Source organism: Podarcis erhardii, assembly GCF_964252035.2.
Source record: "Podarcis erhardii genome assembly, chromosome: 3".
Lineage (NCBI taxonomy): Eukaryota > Metazoa > Chordata > Lepidosauria > Squamata > Lacertidae > Podarcis > Podarcis erhardii.
In genome coordinates this window covers 83799586-83814801 of record NC_138507.1, presented here as the reverse complement: position 1 = coordinate 83814801, position 15216 = coordinate 83799586, and the positions used below count along the sequence as shown (strand labels likewise).

The window sequence follows — 15216 nt, the reverse complement described above, 5'->3', positions numbered from 1 at the left end:
TATTGTATTGTCAATATTTGCCACACTTGCACAACTTTCAGATAGGTTCATGGTTGCTGTGGGAAAGCCAGGCACCTGGAATTTCCTCCAACTTGTCCCTTTGCCTCAGTGATCTCCGGCTATTTGTTTGCTCACTTGCAAAACCCTGCCCCAAGGTGTACAAAATCAGGAAATCACACCTCAAAATCAAAACAGGGTTATCAATCGTAACAGAAATCTCAAAACCACTACTATGAACTGGAAGTTACCTGTTTGTGATGAACAAGCTGCTTTCTGATCTTTCTGGAATATAATCTATCTAAGCTACTGTTGCCTTTTGAAGACCTATTGAGGCTTTGTGTGTGTAGATTATTATTAATGAAGCTCCACTGATTGCCTACAAAAAAAGAGTATGTTATTTAACAGTTGACAGAAAAAGCAGTATTTTTGACACATACAAACTAAACACCCATTATGCATGTCTAGCACAGCAAAGATAACCTGTAATGTTCTGGTTCTTTAACAGCATGAGATCTATTATATATTATGCACATAAAACAAAGTGTTAAGATTAATCTACATAGACAACAGACCTAATCCAAAGCCCCCACCCACCCACCCACCCACAGCATGATGAATCCCCACCTATGACATAGGATAGATTTCCAGAGTGCATAATGGAGCCTTCAACTGCTGATCTGCAGACAGGTACACCACAAAACACACAGTCATTTCTTCCAACAGTACAGTCGTAAGCACAAGTAACCTGCATGCATAGCACTAGAAGGCCCAGGGTCATGGGATCTACATATGCAGGTGGCATTCCCACTGGAACAAATGGTTGTGCCATCAGAATTACCTGTGCACACAGGTGTCAGCTCCATAGGGCCCTGGGTGCCCTAGCACCCAGAAAATTCCTCATGAAGGGGCCAGGCACCCACAAATTTCAGTGCCAGGGCCATGCACACTGCATGCCACCCACGGCCCTGGGCATGCACAGCCACAGGGCCAAGCTGGCACTCCTGCTTGTGTATAGCTAAGGGCTGCCAAGAAAGGCGGTGGTAAGGACTCCAATATGTCCTACGGAGACTCACCCTGCACATATTCCGAATTCTTATTTCTATTTTTCTTCTAGGGGTGGTATCCAACCAAGTACTTCTGCTAGCGCAAGGATTTCACTTGTGCAACTGAACCTTCCCTCCCTCTTCTCTCTTCATGCATCCTCTGCAAATCTGCTCTGGAGGGCTGGGGGAACCCCCAGAACACACTTAGGGGGCACAGAGGGTACACAGGGAGAGGAGCGGGAAGGCAAGCTCTGTTACGCAGCCAGAAGTCCTTGCAGTAGAAGAATTCCTTTGCTGAAGAGTCTTTTCCTGGGGCTCAGAATTATCCTTAAAAATAAAGGACTCATCCCAGGATTTTCTTGTCTGATGGGATGCCCTTCTCCTCCACAGGCCAGGAGTAGCAATAAAGCACACTTATAAAATTATTGGCGCTGTGGGTAAAACCTCAGCGCTAGGACTTGCCGATCGCATGGTCGGCGGTTCGAATCCCCGCGGCGGGGTGAGCTCCCGTCGTTCGGTCCCAGCTCCTGCCCCCCTAGCAGTTCGAAAGCACCCTTAAGTGCAAGTAGATAAATAGGTACCGCTTTATAGCGGGAAGGTAAACGCACAACCCTAGAGTCTGTCAAGACTGGCCCGTATGGGCAGGGGTACCTTTACCTTTACCTATAAAATTATTGTGCTACTTCTAGTTTAAAGTTGACCACCACTTGCACAAGTAAACAAGCAGGAAGGAACTGAATGGGGTCATCCTCCAAGTGTGTTAAGTACACTTCATTTACATAATCCTGCCTAGTGGATTGAGTGATTCCATCCTCCACTGCAGAAAACGGTAGGTGAATGCAAAGTACTGTCAGATTGTCTTGTGCATGGCAAACAGCTGCCAAGAAAGGTAGTGGTAAAGGCTCCATTATGCCCTATGGAGATTCTCCCTGCATGTATCCAGTATTGTTTATTCCTATTTTCAAAGTTGCTTAAAAGTACAGCATATGGACCTTTTACAACACTCTGCCTTTTACAAATTGCACATTTAAACTAAGTTATCTAATCTCAGATAATTAACAAGCAAGCTTTTCCATATTAAGTATATATATATATATATATATATATGTATTGCACCTGTCAAGAATCTGTCTCTCTCTTTTCCATTCAAAGGCTTCTTAGCTGTAGCTGCTTCATCTTCCACAGTTGCCACATAGTCTAAGAGTCTGGATACCAGCATTACAACCCAGCTAATCATAGGAATGTCTAGAACACCTTTAAAATAAGACAATTTGATTAAGTGATTCAATATAAAAAACTTCAGCTAAGAACAAGAGTGATGGGAAGGGGCATGGCTCATTAGAAGAGCATCTGCTTTGCATACAGAAGGTTCCAGGTTGAATCCACAACATTTCCAGGTAGGGCTTAGAACAGAACTTTCCAGGACTTCCGGGTTGGCGCCATCGCCGAATGGCGGACTCCCTCCGAGCTCCGGAGGGAGCCTGCTCGGCAGGGGCTGGGTCCTACCGCGCCGGCGACGCGGGGACCCTCAAGAACCATGGGCGCTGAAACCCATGGACATGGTGACTCGGCTGGCAACTTTTGCGCCCCCCCGACCCGCGAAGGAGCCTTTTTAAAGGCTGCGGAACGGGTGACAGGGGGGGGTGGTGCTTTGAGTCCTCCGCTTCCCCTGCCGAGCGAAGCCGCATGCCATTCGACGGAGAGCGCTGACTTCTTCTATTGAAAATTTGGACTTAAAAGAATAACCCGTGAGTAATTGGAACCTGGATTAAAAAGGGGGATAAATTTTTTAAAAATCCGAAGCGAGCGGGGGAGGCGCAAAAAGGAAGTCAGCCCCCCCCCTTGTTGTAGAGGAGTTAAAATAATGGATTTGACAACTAAGATCGAGTGCAACCCTATTTTGACAAAGTTACTAACTTCGCGATGGAAAATTATAAGACTGAGCTGGAGGAGAAAGGTGGAACTGAACTAAAAAACACACACACACACCCCGGAATCCTGGGAGCGATTTGTGAGAGCGCCGGGAGAAGAGAAAGAGAGGTTTTGACAGCTGTCAAAGAGCTGTCAAAGCGGAAGAACAAAAATGAGAACTTTGTTACGAGGACTTTGCCGGTTACATTTGTTATAAATTGGATACAAATTGGTTAAAATAAGGAATAACAAGTTATTTTGACTGGTGGGCGTGATCTGGAAGGGAACTGAGTTATTGCAATCCACCTAGAGGAGCTGAGGGATATTACAAGTATTGTTGGCTTGGAATCTGAATAGAACTTTTTATCTCCTGGGAAACTGCAGAAATGGAACACTATTTTGTCTACAGAGGTCTACACACTAAAGGAGACAATAGATTTATCTATTGAAGAATGGAAGGGACTTGGCATAATGTTTTGTTCCTGAATAACAGAGCCTCTGCAGAGGAATTAGAAGCTTTTGGAATTAGAACATTTGTGCAGGAGAGCAGGAAAAAAAAAAAAAAAAGGAGGAGAGAGATCAACAAGAACAACAAGAATTGGATAAAGTTGGAAGTGGGAACATTTGGGACATCCAGATTTGAAAGGTCTAAAGAAATAAAATTGGAGTTTTTACTCCTAAATATAAAAATCTGGATGGAAGAAATGGGCCTTTTTGAGATAGACTCCTTCCAAGATTGGACATTCTAAATTAAAGATGACTGGTAAAGGACTATGGCCTAGATAGATGTGGGAGCTCCAGGAAGACATCAGACGTTGATGAACATTGGGAACGCAACCGGGAAAGGGGGGAGGGAAATCTGGAATCCAAAGGGCGTAAAATTATATTTGATTATTTTAATTATATTTTATAATTTTATCCTAATTAATTATATTTGATTATTTTAATCTGTATTGTATATCAAAGGGGGGAACGCGTGGAAGGGAACAGGTCGATTTTAGGGGATGGGAAAATATTTTTAAAATTGGGCTAATGATAATAAGTTCAAAATCTGGGATAAGAACTTGCTGAATTTATTTGTAAGAATTGGAATACAAGAGGGGGAGGGGAGGGGAAGTCCTGGAAATATGTTATTGAAAATAAGATTTTAAATTCGGATGTTTTGTTTTTCTTTTTATTTTGTTGTAATTGGAAATTTCTAATAAATATTATTAAAAAAAAAAAAAGAACAGAACTTTCCAAACTGTGTGTCGTAAAACATTAGTGAGTTGGCTGCAGTGTGTTGCGCAAACGCTCCCTGCGCTCCTCCTAGGACTGGAAAGGGATTAGCTTAACCTCTGGCTAGTAAAACTGAATTACTGTGTCATGAAATGAGGCATGTCTAAAAAGTGTGTCACCAACATGAAAAGTTAGAAAAGCTCTGGCTTAGAATGTCCCCTGTCTGAAAGCCTGATGAGCTGTTGCCAGTATGTCAACAGGACTGAGGCAGAATCACTATAAGGCAGTTTCCTATGCCCCTATGGAAACAGAGTAAAGGATGTTTCTACAGCCATTTCAACAACAGTTTATGTTTCCCTATGCATTGTAAGCCTTGAAGTATGTAGAAAAGGTGCACATTCAAACAGGTTAGGGAAAGCATTCTTATATCCAGAATGAGTATTTTGACCTTAGGACCAGGGCCTAGTGATCTGTGCATGCACAGGAGTTTTCCAGACACACTTTGTACTGCAGCACCTTATACTCCTCCCAATCCTCACATTTAGGGGATCTCATAGAAGATCAATCAATGAGGCTGCAGGAGGTGGGGCGGAATGGCCAATCCCTTTTTCTGTGATCAGACTGAAGCACAGGCAGCTTAATCCAAGCTATGGCACTGTGTACCCTTGAATGGCTGTTTAAACCAAAATGCAACAAAACAAATCCAAAGCATTAAATGTCAGACCAAAAATGAATCATTTACTTCTATCACATGTCATTACCACAAAGTCCTCTAAAGGTATTTTAAACCCTATTCAAAATACATAAAAAAATTAGCCAGTGGGTAGAATAGATCATTCTCTCTTTCTCCCCACATTGCAGGCAAAGCACAACCCTTTGCATCAATTAAACTTTCACCTGACCTGCAAAAATAATCAAAGTAGCAGTCAGAGATAGTGTTTTAAATACCAAAGTTGGTGAGGAAAAATATTTCATGAAAACTACATAAATCTATATTACCTTCTGTGCATCTGTGGGTGGGTAGCTGAGGTTGAAGAGGGGACAACAGGTTATCCAACAGATTCAGCAAACTTTCTAAGACACCAGTATTGCTGAGTGATCTTTGGCCAATGCAAGAAAGTAACATGAAGACCCTAAATATATACATAAAAATATTTTTTAAAAAACAAGACCCTTTGAGATGCAACTCAAATTCATAAGCAAAGTCATAGTACCCAATCTGACAAAACTTCATTGCTGCATTTGGAAAGAGAAAGACAGCCAGAGGAAACATTGTTAGAGTCAACCAAATAACTAAATTAACCATTTCCTCTTCTTCTAGTTCCTCATGAGTAAAGATCAAAATCAAAGTGTAACTATTTGGTACAGAGTATTTAGAGCCACTAACAAGTTAATGGAAACATCCTAGGCCAAATCAACCAATATATAGATTCACACTCCAAAATAAATATGGTTACGACAGCTGTAAGGGTGTCAATTAGATCTGATGTGTTGGTGGGTGGATGTAAAATCCTTCAAGCTTTTTGCCTATTCTGCCTAATTTCATGGAATAAATCTTTCCAAGTACTGTTTTTAACTGAAAAGTAAAAACAAGACATCTTATAAAGTACCTGTCCTGTGGAAAAATGAGAAGTTGCTCTGAATTATACAATTCTTGAAGGACGTTTGAAAGGAACTGCCCCCACCACCTTTCACCACCACACAGCTGAACAAGCAGAAGGCCTGCATGCAGGCGTATCTTTGGAGTCCCACTGATGCACAAGTGCTTGAACAATTCTTCACAAGCTTGAGCATGAAACGTACTTTGCAGAACCACAGGAACAGAGTGACCTTTAAAGAAATCAACAAAAATTCAATTGCAAGTAGTATTCTTTGCACAGTAAAAGTTATCTAAAGGTTGCTTCTAAAATTTAATATAAACTACATAATTCTGCCCATTTAATATAAATTACATTATTCTGCCCATTCTGCATCAACTTCAATGAGGTTCCCCCCTCCCTTAGATGTGAGAAAGAACACAAACACTTGCCCAGAAAGCTTCTGCCATGGATATTGTAAACTGAAAACTTATGTGAATTCTTTTACTTTTTTTTGCCAGGCAGTGGTTCAGAAACTGTGTGCTTTCTCCATTCACCAGCAGGTGAACATTTTAAAGACAGACTTGACCACAAGGCAATTCCTAATTCCCCATTTGAACTGGTTATTACTCAGAGTACAGTAACTCATTGCAGCCTAGCACCTAGCCTTTATGCATACTGGGAACATGATGGTTCTAAACAGGTGAGGTCCCTGTGAACCGGAGGCAGGCAAATGCTGTCTCCATCATTGTGGCAATAGGTTTCTTAGGGACACAAGCAACCCTCATTTTGCACACATTCAAAATACATGCGACCATGTACACGCAGGTCGTTTTCGGATCTGGAAGAGGGTGGGGCAGGCTAATGGGTTTTCCACTGATGCACATGACAACCAGGAATGCAGCCCCCCCATGGAGTTTGCCTGCACTTTTACACTTTTGTCTCATTCATTAACTTGAAATGTGTATCTGCTGTGTGTGAAAAATAACAGAATGTTCTACATAGCCCCTAACCCACCAACAGTACTGTAGGAAGCATACGCGTACATGTCCAGCACTGACAATGAATTAACAAGCAAGCTTAGAATTCCATACTTGTCAAGAAATATAATTAAGCTACCAACCATTGGAAGAGTGGAGCAAACTAAGTAAAGTATCCAACAGGTATCGGATAATAGTGCGCAACTGCTCCGTGGAGGACATCTGAATCAGCTCTTTGGGATCACTTTGTTCCTTGAGAATCTTCCTGCTTGCACCTAGAGCTACTTTGAGCCTCTGCACAGCGTGATGAGCTAAATTTAGCTGTAGCTGTAGCTGAATGCAGTCTTGATAAGCAGAAAATACTCGACTGTCTTCCTCTACTGCTTTATCTGGCTTTCGTAGAAAATACTGAGCATTGTTAGCACTGTTCAACGGAGGAAGATCAATGCTTTGCAGAAGTGTTTCAAGCCTATGGCAGGCTAAATTATACCTGTAAGAGTGGCGACAGGGGGCAAAAGACACCTTTAAATTAAAATTCATTAAGAAACACACCCCATCTAAGAACTAAAAGAAACAACATATTTTAACTTCACACACTCATGCCTCAATGCTTTAGTTTAAACAAAGCAATGAACAGGAGGATATATCTGTATCTATCTGCTGTGTGTGTGTGTGTGTGTGTACACTTGCTGTTACAACTTTAAAACTAACCCTGAACAATACATTTCCAACACCTCATCTTACCTGCACTGTATGTCTTCCTGCAACGCAACCATCATGGCTAAGTGTTGATCAATTTCTGGCTGGTTTGCAGATTCAACTTCTCCTCGTAAAGGATCATGCATAATCTTCAGCTCACTTTCCAGTGGCAAAATATATGTGTGCCCATAGTAAAACCCTAAAGGAATTTTGGCTCTTGCATTTGTACTTCCATAACGACCAATGACTGTAATCTAAAATGAAATGAAAGACAATGAGACCTTCAGTGTAGTTTCATAGTTTTGAAACATGAGAAACATGGAACAACTGGGCATTAACTACATGTAAGAACATTTATAAATCCATCTGATAAGAGACAGCATTTTTAAAAAAAATTTACCTTCATGAACCTGCAAACGGGTGGTGGTATTAAATCATGCAGAATGAGAGAATGGGTGCTAATATCTGTAGCAACCACTAGCCTCCTTCCATCAACTTCTTCACCAAGTGTCCAGATATCAATTGACAAGGAAGCAAGATCACCACAAGTTGGAATCAATACATCTGTCAATAAAATGGGTCTGCCAAAATCCAATGTCACAAACCTCCTTGCACCTTTAAAAAAAAGTTAGGTTTGATGTCAACACTTAATAGATACAGTGAGCTCGAAGTGCCAATGCTAAAAGGGTAGTCTCAATCAAAACACAAACAAAGAACATAATAAACAAAAATGCACTTCCAAAGCTATTTAAAGATTTTTAACCTCACTAAAGAAGTTACTTTTGTAGTAGCTATCACTGGCACAGTTTGGACAATCCTTCAAACTATGGTTAGGTGAATTATGAACAAGCTGCAGGCTTGAACACTCTTAATTTCATATGACAAAGCAATCTGCTTTTAAACAGAAGAGTTCAAAATTAGACAGTTCTAAATCATGGCTATGCCCAAAGTAGCTCTAGGCTATTAATTCCCAATAGCCTATAAAATATGAACTTTGAACATTTTTGCATTAAAGGAAGATAACAGCATTTACCTGAATGCATTCGCTCTATAATGATGGACTGATGAGGTGGAGGCTGAAGAAAATGTGAAGCATGTGATATTGCAAGAGCAAGGCCAGTCCCAAGTGGATTCTGAAAGAGGGGAAATTAACCAATATATCAATCAATGCATTTTCTATTAGTCATTACCTTAAAGCTCATGCAAAAGTAAAGGGAGGCAAGCTTTTGGAAACTCAAACTTGAAAACCTCAACAGTTAACACTGCATATGGATTAGTTTATTAGCACACCAATGGAAAAGATTCAAAGCATTAACGAGTTATCTATTTACACTGAAGCTTCATTATGAAGAATTTTAGCTTAATAGATGTGGGGATATTATATAAAGGACCTTTAACAGTACTAGCTCTCAAAACATACTGACTACACCTTGAAAAATAGGCAAACTAGCAATCATTCAAAGTAGTTCCTATCATTAACATTAGTTAGACTGGAATTTCATGAAAGCTCTTCTGTTTAGTTACCGTTCTGGACTTGTTTGCATTTTTGTTGTGTGCAGAAAGGTTAACTGGTGGAGGATCAATGACTGAGCCCGGAAAAAGCTGTGCAAGCTCTGCATTGATAACAGCAGAAACTGCCTCATTAGGTGGTGTTAGAGGCGGAGTCATGAACAGGGGGGTTGTTTTAGGAGTGGGCGGGATGACATCCGACGGGTGAATGAAGAACCCTGGGGCTGCTACTGAGTTGGAAGGCACAGAGTTGTGAACAGGACCAACTGCTGATGCTGCTGCAGCAGCTGCTGCTGTTGTCTGATGTAGTTTTGCTTCCAGCTTTGCTTTCTGCAGGGAAAATAAAAGCAGCATATGTACAATAGGGCCAGTGCTGCCTCTAGGAAGACACTAGCAATAAAAGCATTAGCAACAAGCAGCATGAACAGAACAAACAAAAAAGCAAATAGCCTCAGCTTTTGTTTAAACTCATACCAAAGGTTACTACCAAAAAAGATGCAAAGTAGCACAAAAAGGTGATAAACAATGCAAGGAGGAAAAACGGGATTTATAAGAACTAACATTTAAAAATTCACCTAAATTCAATTCAGCATGTGGGTTAGAGAGACAGACTCATGTACCAACCATATCAACTGAAGCAGTCCACTTCAGAAGTGATGGCCCAATTCAGCGATATGCATTTAGTCCAAATGTATTAATTGGAATTTTGCTTAGGATTCAAGGCTTAAATCCAAATGGAGTCAGAATGATTACAAGGTGGCTCATACATTCATATATCAAGGAATCCAATATGTACTGTGAGACACCAAGTGGATACTTCCCCACTGTGAATACAACCTAACATTCATATATGTATGTACTAATATGCTAGACTCCGTGACACATCAGAGAACCTTGAGGGAGGCACACACCTGAAAACACATCATATATACGAGATTCTCAGACAGATGTGTGTGTGAAAACATTTTAAGAGTACACTGCCCCAGCTTGCACACTTGGAAGTAAATTCTACTGAAATCAATAAACTTATCACAAAAATGCACTTAAAATGGTGCTCAGTCTTAATATACTTTTGTTTAATTGGGCTGTGTACAGCTCTAAGAAGTTCAAACTGTAAAATTTGACCATCAATAGGATTACACGCTTAAACAGTACAAAGTAATATGGCCCAACTGGATTTTAGCTAAAGCAGACATTTGTAGGAGCAGTACATCTTTCCACATCTTTCCTCTTTGTTAATTCTGTAAGATTCATGTTGCATAGCTCTTACTAATCAGAGGCCTGTGTGTTTCGTACTGAAAGAAATCTAACTGTATTTTCCACCTTTATCTCAGATTAGAAAGAAAAATCTGGAAATACCTATGTGTAAATTAATGTTAACTTAAGATGCAAAATTCCTATATGTGTGGAATACCTTTTTGTTTAGGGATTCAAGAACAACTCATGTGCACTTTGTATTTTTGTACTGATTTGAAGTGGCGTCTAAGCTATCCTCTGGAGATGTACTCTTGCTGAAAATTTTTGATTTTTTTTTTTTAAGAGAGAGACTTTTTTGTAACTATGGTAACTACTCTCTCAGCTTTTGAAGTTTAGAGACATCATGAAAGAGATGGCCTCCAACCTGTTGCTGAAGCTTCAAAAGCTGCTGCTGTTTCTCTTGAAGCACTTGGAGCTGTTGCTCGGCTGAGGCCATTGCATGAGAGAGAGACTGCAAAGCTACCTGGGCCGCTGAACTCAGTGCTGTCGAGGCTTCCCCAACTGTCCCAGATGAGAGGCCACCAACTGCTGGGGTAACCCCGAAGGTACTCACTGGCATGAAACAAAGAAACAAAAAAACATGTATGTAGAAAAGCAGCACACCAAGCATTCTTCTAAATATGCATTCCCGTAGTATAAATACTAAAAATGAAAGCAAGCTCGAAAGAAAAAAAGAAAGGAAAAAAAAAAAAGCCAGTCGCCAGAGAACATTTACTTTTCATCACAAGATTTACCATTTTATGCAGCTTTTTTTCAAAATTAAGTTTGCAAAAGCAAGCAGAGAAATTAAAATACTGATATACCCAAATACACACATTTTTCTCATCACATACACTTTGGTCTGGTTTTAAAAACTGAAGTGAGGGCTCAAGTTAACCACTGCATTCTAGGGATCTTTTTATCGGTCTAGTGTGGCTGGTTAAGAAAGTAGTAATAAAATGTATATACCAGTAAACGTACTTGCATCGTCCCTTTCTATTCTTGTTCCATCACTAGTCGAGACGCAAGTAAAGTGCAGAGGTTCAACTTCCAGGAGACCAGTGAGGGAAGTAAAACTACCTTCAGCTGCTGCACAGCTACTGATCTTTCCGTTTCCTGAATTAAAAAAGCAATTATTGTTTAATTTACTTTCGAAATTACTAGAAATAAGACCGTAGTAATCAATATGGGCTATGGACACCCCAACAAATGCACATGGAAAGTTATTCAGTGTTGTAGCATTCAATGTGTTGCCCCATATCCTGTCTGATGCCGACATCCAGTATACTAGGCTCAAGTTAACGAGATTCCAGATGTTTCCCCCTTCAAGCATGCAAAGTAAAATTCTACAAACTTGGATAAGACCCTAACGACCATGTGTGGACTTGCACTCAAAAAATCAGGCTTTTCTGGACTTCCTTTCCTTGTGCAAAATTGCTCCTGAGAGCAGAGGGGCCCTTCAGAATGCTGCAGGACATGGCACAGAAGTCCCAAGCAGGAAGGGAGAAATTGAATGAAAATCGGCAACCAACAAAAAACATCCTTATATGAGCTGGAGTACCTTCTGCTCATGCAAGGCCATCTTTGTATCCAAGCCATTAAAAACCAACGTGATAAAAGCAAGAATTTGATCTACCTATTTAGATATCTTGAAGGAACATTCTTTGAAAAATAGTCAACCACCAGAGGTTATACATTTGAATTATTAAGTAAAACTGGCCATTTGGCACAAATATGAGAACACTAGGGGCTGCACTTGCTAACCCACTGCTATTTGCCCCATATTAACCCCATTCAACTACTAAACTATTTTCGGCTTCGCAACTTCTCTTCTCTTTTGCAGCCCCACTTTGCACTCATTTTTATTTTCATGCCGATGCCTTCCCCTCCTTCTGTTCAGTTACAAGGAAGGTTATGTAAATGTAAAGAAGTTATTGCAAAAGAGTACAACATTGATTTTGAAGATCTCCCAGCTATATTAGAAGCAGATAGTACCATCTGATCTATGTGCGTACCTGAGAGAACATCAGATAAGTCAATCTCATCTGACTGTACACCAATGCTGCTGTTATAGATATTCTTACAAGAAGAGCCACTCATTTCCAAATCGAAGAGCACCGGATCAAAAGGCGAACTATACAATCCATATCTGGAAAGAGAAAGACAATTCGGCCTCTTAACTGATGTGAAAAAGTGCATATTTGATTTATGGGATACAACTGACAAACTTAAAGTTCATAGAACTTCCAAACTGGATCACAGTTGAGTTGTTGTTTCAGGAAATAAGGGACTAATTGGTTCATTGCATCAGTTAAAATGTTTCACAGAACCATAGTGGTGCAAACAAAAATTATGAGGCATGTTTATTGCTTTGAAATAGAGCTTCCATAATACAATGCCGCTGCTCCTTCAATCTGTCAGCAGATTCCTGTTAATTTTGCCCAAGAGGAGGCAACACCTCTCTTGATTATGTTGCTGCTGTTATTAACATTTTTTTATTTCATTTCTGAATTGCTTCTCATGAAACACCCCAAAGAGATTATTACATATTAGACCCTACTGTATTAACCCCTTAGACTTGTTCCCAACTGAAACCATGTGCTGATAAATTTAGAAAATATCTGATTCTGTTTCCTGGTTCCATTGCTCTCTCTGCCCCATTCCACCTACTCTTTGAACCAAACTGCAAATGCTACTGATGAAGATGCCTAGAAAACACAACTTAAGGCAAGTTAGCAGAAGAATGTATGCTATTAATTGCCTTCCTCTCCTCGCTCTGTTGTTTCCTACATACCACCCAAAATCTCCAAAGAAAAAGAAGAGTTTGGATTTGATTTCCCACTTTATCACTACCCGAAGGAGTCTCAAAGTGGCTAACATTCTGCTTTCCCTTCCACCCCCACAACAAACACTCTGTGAGGTGAGTGGGGCTGAGAGACTTCAAAGAAGTGTGACTAGCCCCAGGTCACCCAGCAGCTGCATGTGGAGGAGTGGAGACGCGAACCCAGTTCCCCAGATTACAAGTCTACTGCTCTTAACCACTACACCGCACTGGCTCTCAGAAGATTGGGAGGGATGTGGCAGGAGGGCTAATACAATGCTAAGATGTCACCCTTACTTTAAAAGCTGCTACTGTGATCAATTTAACATATATACTAATGCCTTTTGTTGATATTTTTGTGCTATGGATTAGTGAAAAGGCTTGTTCATAGAATCATAGAATTGTAGAATATAGCCCTGATCCTGACAAAGGGAAAATCCACACTCCTGTTACTGAAGTAGGGAGAACAAAAATAGCACAAGGACAAGCACATTTACACACACACTGAAAATAGAGCAATGAAAAATAAAACAAGAGCTATTAACATGTTCATTTTTTCAAAACGTGCTTGGTATACAGATACTTTCAGCTACCTTGTCTGCAGTAACGCTTCCATGGGTGTTAACCGGTCCTGTAACTGTCTGGACACTGCAGTTAGCAGGGATGCACAAGCTGTACTGCAGCCAGCTAAATCTTCATCCTTTACATAGTTCAACAATACAAAATACCAATATACAGATCCTAGAGGGAGAAACCCACCAACAATCAAGTTTAGTAACTAATCATCACCATCATCTTCTCCATCTTCACAACCAAAACTGCGTTTAAACATATGTTTATGGAAAAATGACCAATGATTAGGTTAGCAAATAAAATATTCTCTGTTATATAAGGTTTTCTTTAGCTTGCAAATATTTGATGTTTGTCTTCAGAGAGCATTCCATGAGGTCATAACAAATCATGAGTGTATAGTTAGGTTTTAACTACTTCATAATTGGAGCCTAAATTAGCATACAGATGCTGCATACGGACAAGAAGCCTGGAACACAGTGCTAAAGTTGATGTTATTGCCTGCATGAACTGGCAGCTTATTAAAGAGGGGGAATAAAACATGGAATTAGATCCAGAAACTAAGCCCACCAGGCAAAAACTTAATCCAAAAAAATGACAAAGTATGCATGCACAAAAATAATAAATGAAGCTCACCTCCAGTTGCAGCTGCAGGTAAATAAGATATATTGCCAAGCAAAGCCTTCAGAAGGATCGAGCCAAATCCTTGTTGACTTGGCTCAAATTTCCCATTGCTACAAAAATATAAATTTCATTTTATTATTTTGCTTTAATACAGAGCACATACTGCTTGCTGGCAAATATTCTATGGATGTTATTGCATAAATGTGTTTCTCAGGGGAGGGGAGGCTCTGTAGAGAACCAAAGAAAATTCTACTTTTCAGTTCTATTAAGGGGCATAATTAGAATCATTAATATAGAGAAAGTATGCAAACAAAAGTCCTATTACCAACCTTATGCAAAGAGCTAGAAAACGTGCACATTTGTGTGCTATGCTTCGACCTGCTTCAAAGAAGCACACACGCACTATATCAAAGAGACACATCCTTGCTTTAGACAGTAAGCTCTCATTTGCTTCTTTTGAACTGAAAAAAACAACAAAGCAAAACAAACTTTAAACCAAAACACTTACAATTTAAAATGTTTCCTAAGACAAAAGTGAAATTCTTCTACCTGCCCGGTCCATTAGACTGAACTCCTGCCAGCCAACATAAGATATCTAACACAAGACTTTGAGCATGCTCCGTCACAACTCCATCTTCCGCCTTTTTGCAGAGGGTGTTCAGAAGTCTTTCATGGAATTCTGAAAACTGCAACATAGCACACCGCTGAACTCTGTGGAGGGAGAAAAAGACAAGCCACAGATGTAAACCACTGAAGTGAAAGTTGCTGACATTAAACGTCATTATTTTATGATTACAATGCTCAGGTCCATTCTCTAAGCCTAAGGAAACGAAAACATACAGGGTTTTATTTTGTTTTCGTTTCCTTCTCTTTAGCTCCCCTTACAGAAGCCTAGAAGTTTACCTCTTGAATTTACAAAGCACAACTGCTTTAGGCAAAAAACAACAACAAAGTTACTCTAAGAGCTACTGTAGAGTTGCCCTGACTACATAAGCATAAGGCAGCTATGGCCAGATGTCCTGGTGGCT

At 40.2% G+C, this 15216-nt stretch overlaps 1 protein-coding gene across 9 annotated transcripts in view; it reads right to left on the bottom strand.

Moving 5' to 3' along the window:
* BIRC6 (baculoviral IAP repeat containing 6) overlaps positions 1–15216 on the bottom strand; it is a 144101-nt gene that overhangs the window by 93823 nt on the left and 35062 nt on the right. For 4 of the 9 annotated variants that reach the window (XM_081857626.1, XM_081857627.1, XM_081857629.1 and 1 more), the window contains exons 18-33: positions 14738–14899; positions 14518–14649; positions 14201–14298; positions 13588–13735; positions 12189–12322; positions 11143–11289; positions 10559–10746; positions 8953–9267; positions 8462–8561; positions 7829–8043; positions 7474–7682; positions 6873–7219; positions 5783–6002; positions 5172–5305; positions 2160–2297; positions 249–376 (exon numbers count right to left, since the gene is read on the bottom strand). In XM_081857626.1, coding sequence (XP_081713752.1) covers positions 249–376; positions 2160–2297; positions 5172–5305; positions 5783–6002; positions 6873–7219; positions 7474–7682; positions 7829–8043; positions 8462–8561; positions 8953–9267; positions 10559–10746; positions 11143–11289; positions 12189–12322; positions 13588–13735; positions 14201–14298; positions 14518–14649; positions 14738–14899 — 2815 coding nt within the window. The remainder of the gene's footprint in view (positions 1–248; positions 377–2159; positions 2298–5171; positions 5306–5782; positions 6003–6872; positions 7220–7473; positions 7683–7828; positions 8044–8461; positions 8562–8952; positions 9268–10558; positions 10747–11142; positions 11290–12188; positions 12323–13587; positions 13736–14200; positions 14299–14517; positions 14650–14737; positions 14900–15216) is intronic. The other 5 variants (XM_081857628.1, XM_081857630.1, XM_081857631.1 and 2 more) reach the window with 4 other exon arrangements.